This window comes from Alosa pseudoharengus, unplaced genomic scaffold (assembly GCF_046254945.1).
Source record: "Alosa pseudoharengus isolate Yale_2024_CS ecotype anadromous, Long Island Sound unplaced genomic scaffold, YU_APseudo_1.1 YU_APseudo_1.1_scf_14, whole genome shotgun sequence".
Taxonomy (NCBI): domain Eukaryota; kingdom Metazoa; phylum Chordata; class Actinopteri; order Clupeiformes; family Clupeidae; genus Alosa; species Alosa pseudoharengus.
In genome coordinates, this window is record NW_027468609.1 from 22,674,077 (window position 1) to 22,677,109 (window position 3,033).

A 3,033-nucleotide genomic window follows, 5' to 3' on the forward strand; every position below is an offset into this window, starting at 1 on the left:
TCTGCAGGGGCAGGTTGTCGGAGACGGTGCGCAGCAGCGTCTCGGTGGGCTTCTCCCGACACATGAGCACCAGCTCCAGGTCCATGTCGTCCTTGATGAGGAGGCCCTTGGCCACCAGGCCGATCCGTATCACCCCACACAGGACTCCGCCACCGGGCTCCCTGGGGACGCAAGGCGGGGGGGGGGGGTCAATTTAACAGCACAGAAGAGGTACATAATACTATAAAGAGGTACATTATAATATAAAGAGGTACATTAAAAAAGCGGTATGGATTTTGAATCCATCTGAATTGAATCCCAGCAATGTGGTGCAGTTCATGACGCTCAACATGACATGACCACAGCACTGGGAAGGGAGCTCAGTCTGGAGACGACTTGGCGCACACGCACACACACACACACACACATACGCGCGCACACACACACACACACACACTAGGAGATACATTATAGTGTAAAACACTGAACTTGCATGAATGCATTGTGTAAGTGTGATTGTTGCTCAATGTTTCTTCATGTTAGAGAGTTTTTCTTTGCCACTCTCACCCTGACACAGCAAAAAACAAAGAAGAAATCTTTAGTCTGAGTCAAGTCTCCAAGTCACTCGGTGTGCAACATCAGTGTACAAAATGGTTTGCCATAATGAAGACGACAAACTGATATGCACCATGGCAGCTTAACAGTGAACAGTAGGCAGCTTTAGTTGTTTACACTGAAATGGTAAAACCTCATCCAAATGAAAACAAGCAAAAAAAACAATTACATTGCACTCTGCTGTCCACTAAAGCAAAGAATGGGACAGCACTCCAGACTAACATTTTCATTTAATAATCACAGTACTGCTGTCCATTCAATATTCTGTGCTGCTGCTGATTCGCTGTGAAAGAATGAATAGCGAGCTACTTCAAAAGGCCATCCGAGTTGCTCCTCAGAGGCTGGGTCCCTGGATAGAGATTAGACCTAATCCCAAATCTAATCTGATTTTACTGGAAGGTATTAATCTTAACTATAAGCTTAATCTAATACGGACAAAATTCACTACAGATCCCCAGTAATCGAGGACTTGAAACACTGGGGACCAGTATAAGACAATAAACTAATCCTGACTTTTAATTTGCATTTATTGAGTGGGCATAATCTAACATGCAATTCTATCCTAGGCTACAAAAACACCACAAATCGCCACACCATCAAAATACTTGTTTAATAATTAAACAACACGGCACAGGAATGCAGTGAAGAAACATTAAAAGCGTCTGCCCCTGTATCACACACAGTATTATGTGGACACAGCAGACCATTGGGCATTTGGACCAGTGCCCATTAAATGCCATTTAAATGAGCCCATTTGGCTACCCAGGCCAGGCTGCAGACGTTCGTATTTTAGTAGTAGTGGTTTTCAAGTGTGTGTCTGTATGTGTGTGTGTGTGTGTGTGTGTGTGTGTGTGTGTGTGCGCGCGTGTGTGGTGTGTGTGTGTGTGTGTGTGTGTGTGTGTGTGTGTGTGTGTGTGTGTGTGCGTATGTGTGTGGTGTGTGTGGTGTGTGTGTGTGCCAAGTCGTCTCCAGACTGAGCTCCCTTCCCAGTGCTGTGGTCATGTCATGTTGAGCGTCATGAACTGCACCACATTGCTGGGATTCAGAGTGGTTCAGAAACCTTCAAAATGCCTACTGTTATTTCTATTCTGTGTGCGGCACAGCAGTGCCTAGCTATTTAGCAATATTATCACATCATCCATTACATTATAAGCCTTTTATAAAGAGGTAGAGATCAGTCTGACATTCAGTGCTTTGAGCTGTATGCCTACTGATCTCTTGAGTATGCGCGTAGCTATCGGTATTGTTAGCGTTGGCTTTCAGGCCCTGGCTGTTGCTTCCTACGTCCCTCCACGGCCTGCAATTTATCTTACACTTATACGCTGTCAAGAACCCGAGATTACACTTGGCAGCAGTACACCAAGAAAAGCCTTTTTCAATGGCCTCGTGTCTACGTTCTCCACTGCCTCAATTTACATTTATTCATTACCAGACACTTTTATCCACGACCACTTACACTACAACAAACCTTTTAGCCGTATGCATGCTTTCTTGGGGCCCCTATGGACTATGACAAAGGCTATAAAAAAAGGAGAGGGTTTTATGCATGAACTATAGCTATTGTGGGGCATGTGGTAGTATTGAGCTGACTCATCAGTGTTTGTGTCTTGCATTAGTTTTTGTGTCTTACCGCTGGTGTTAAATTAGCAAATTGATTTTGCCTAGTTGTAAAATTAGCTTTAGATAGATTTAAGACACTGCACTTTGCCCATTATTCAAATCAGGACCCTGGGTATTAAACCCATGACTGCAATTAGCACTACAAACAAAACAAACAAACAAACAACAAAGACAAAAACAATCTAACAGACATTGATGCATAATTAATCCAGATGGAGGGACTGACTTGGTGCTGCCTTCTGCGGATTCGTCTGTGCTGGCGTCTGTGTCGTCGTCCGGGCTGCTGGCAGCCTGTGATTGGTTGGCCTGCGTGTCCATCCATTCGGAGACGTGCTTGAGGGCGCACTCCACGGTGGACACAAGGGTCTGCACGGCCTCCAGCTCCTCCGAGGAGGGGTAGATGGTGGAGTGCTTGGCCATGACGTGGCGGTCATCGTTCCCGAATGACCGGATAGACCTCTGTTACACACACACATACACACACACACACACACACACACACACACACACACACACACACACACACACGCATAAAAAGAATGGGAAAAGACAGTTCAGTCTGACAGCACTTTCAACATAACATTTTACATAAACTGGGCAATGCCTGATTCCCAAAAGCCAATCTGGTCCTCCTCATACTGATGTTGAATGAGGTTTAAAAAAACACACACACTCCAAAATATATGGGGGAGAGTGTGTGTGGATGCTCTGCTGACTGGTGCGGTGTGTCAGGGCCAACAGGGTCACGGTGGGGAGAGGGGCCGTGTGGGAGCATTAGAATTTAATCAATCACGTTCACCTCCACCAGACGTGATGGCA

General features: G+C 45.7%; 1 protein-coding gene across 4 annotated transcripts in view; it reads right to left on the bottom strand.

Annotated features, from left to right (window-relative positions):
• Positions 1–2,668, bottom strand: part of strbp (spermatid perinuclear RNA binding protein) — a 39,424-nt gene extending 36,756 nt beyond the window's left edge. For all 4 annotated transcript variants that reach the window (XM_076284202.1, XM_076284200.1, XM_076284203.1 and 1 more), the window contains exons 1-2: positions 2,441–2,668; positions 1–161 (exon numbers count right to left, since the gene is read on the bottom strand). The exon at positions 1–161 is cut by the window's left edge and continues 5 nt beyond it. In XM_076284202.1, the coding sequence (XP_076140317.1) occupies positions 1–161; positions 2,441–2,634 (355 nt within the window). In that variant the 5' untranslated portion in view covers positions 2,635–2,668. The remainder of the gene's footprint in view (positions 162–2,440) is intronic.
• Between the last annotated feature and the right edge of the window lie 365 nt (positions 2,669–3,033).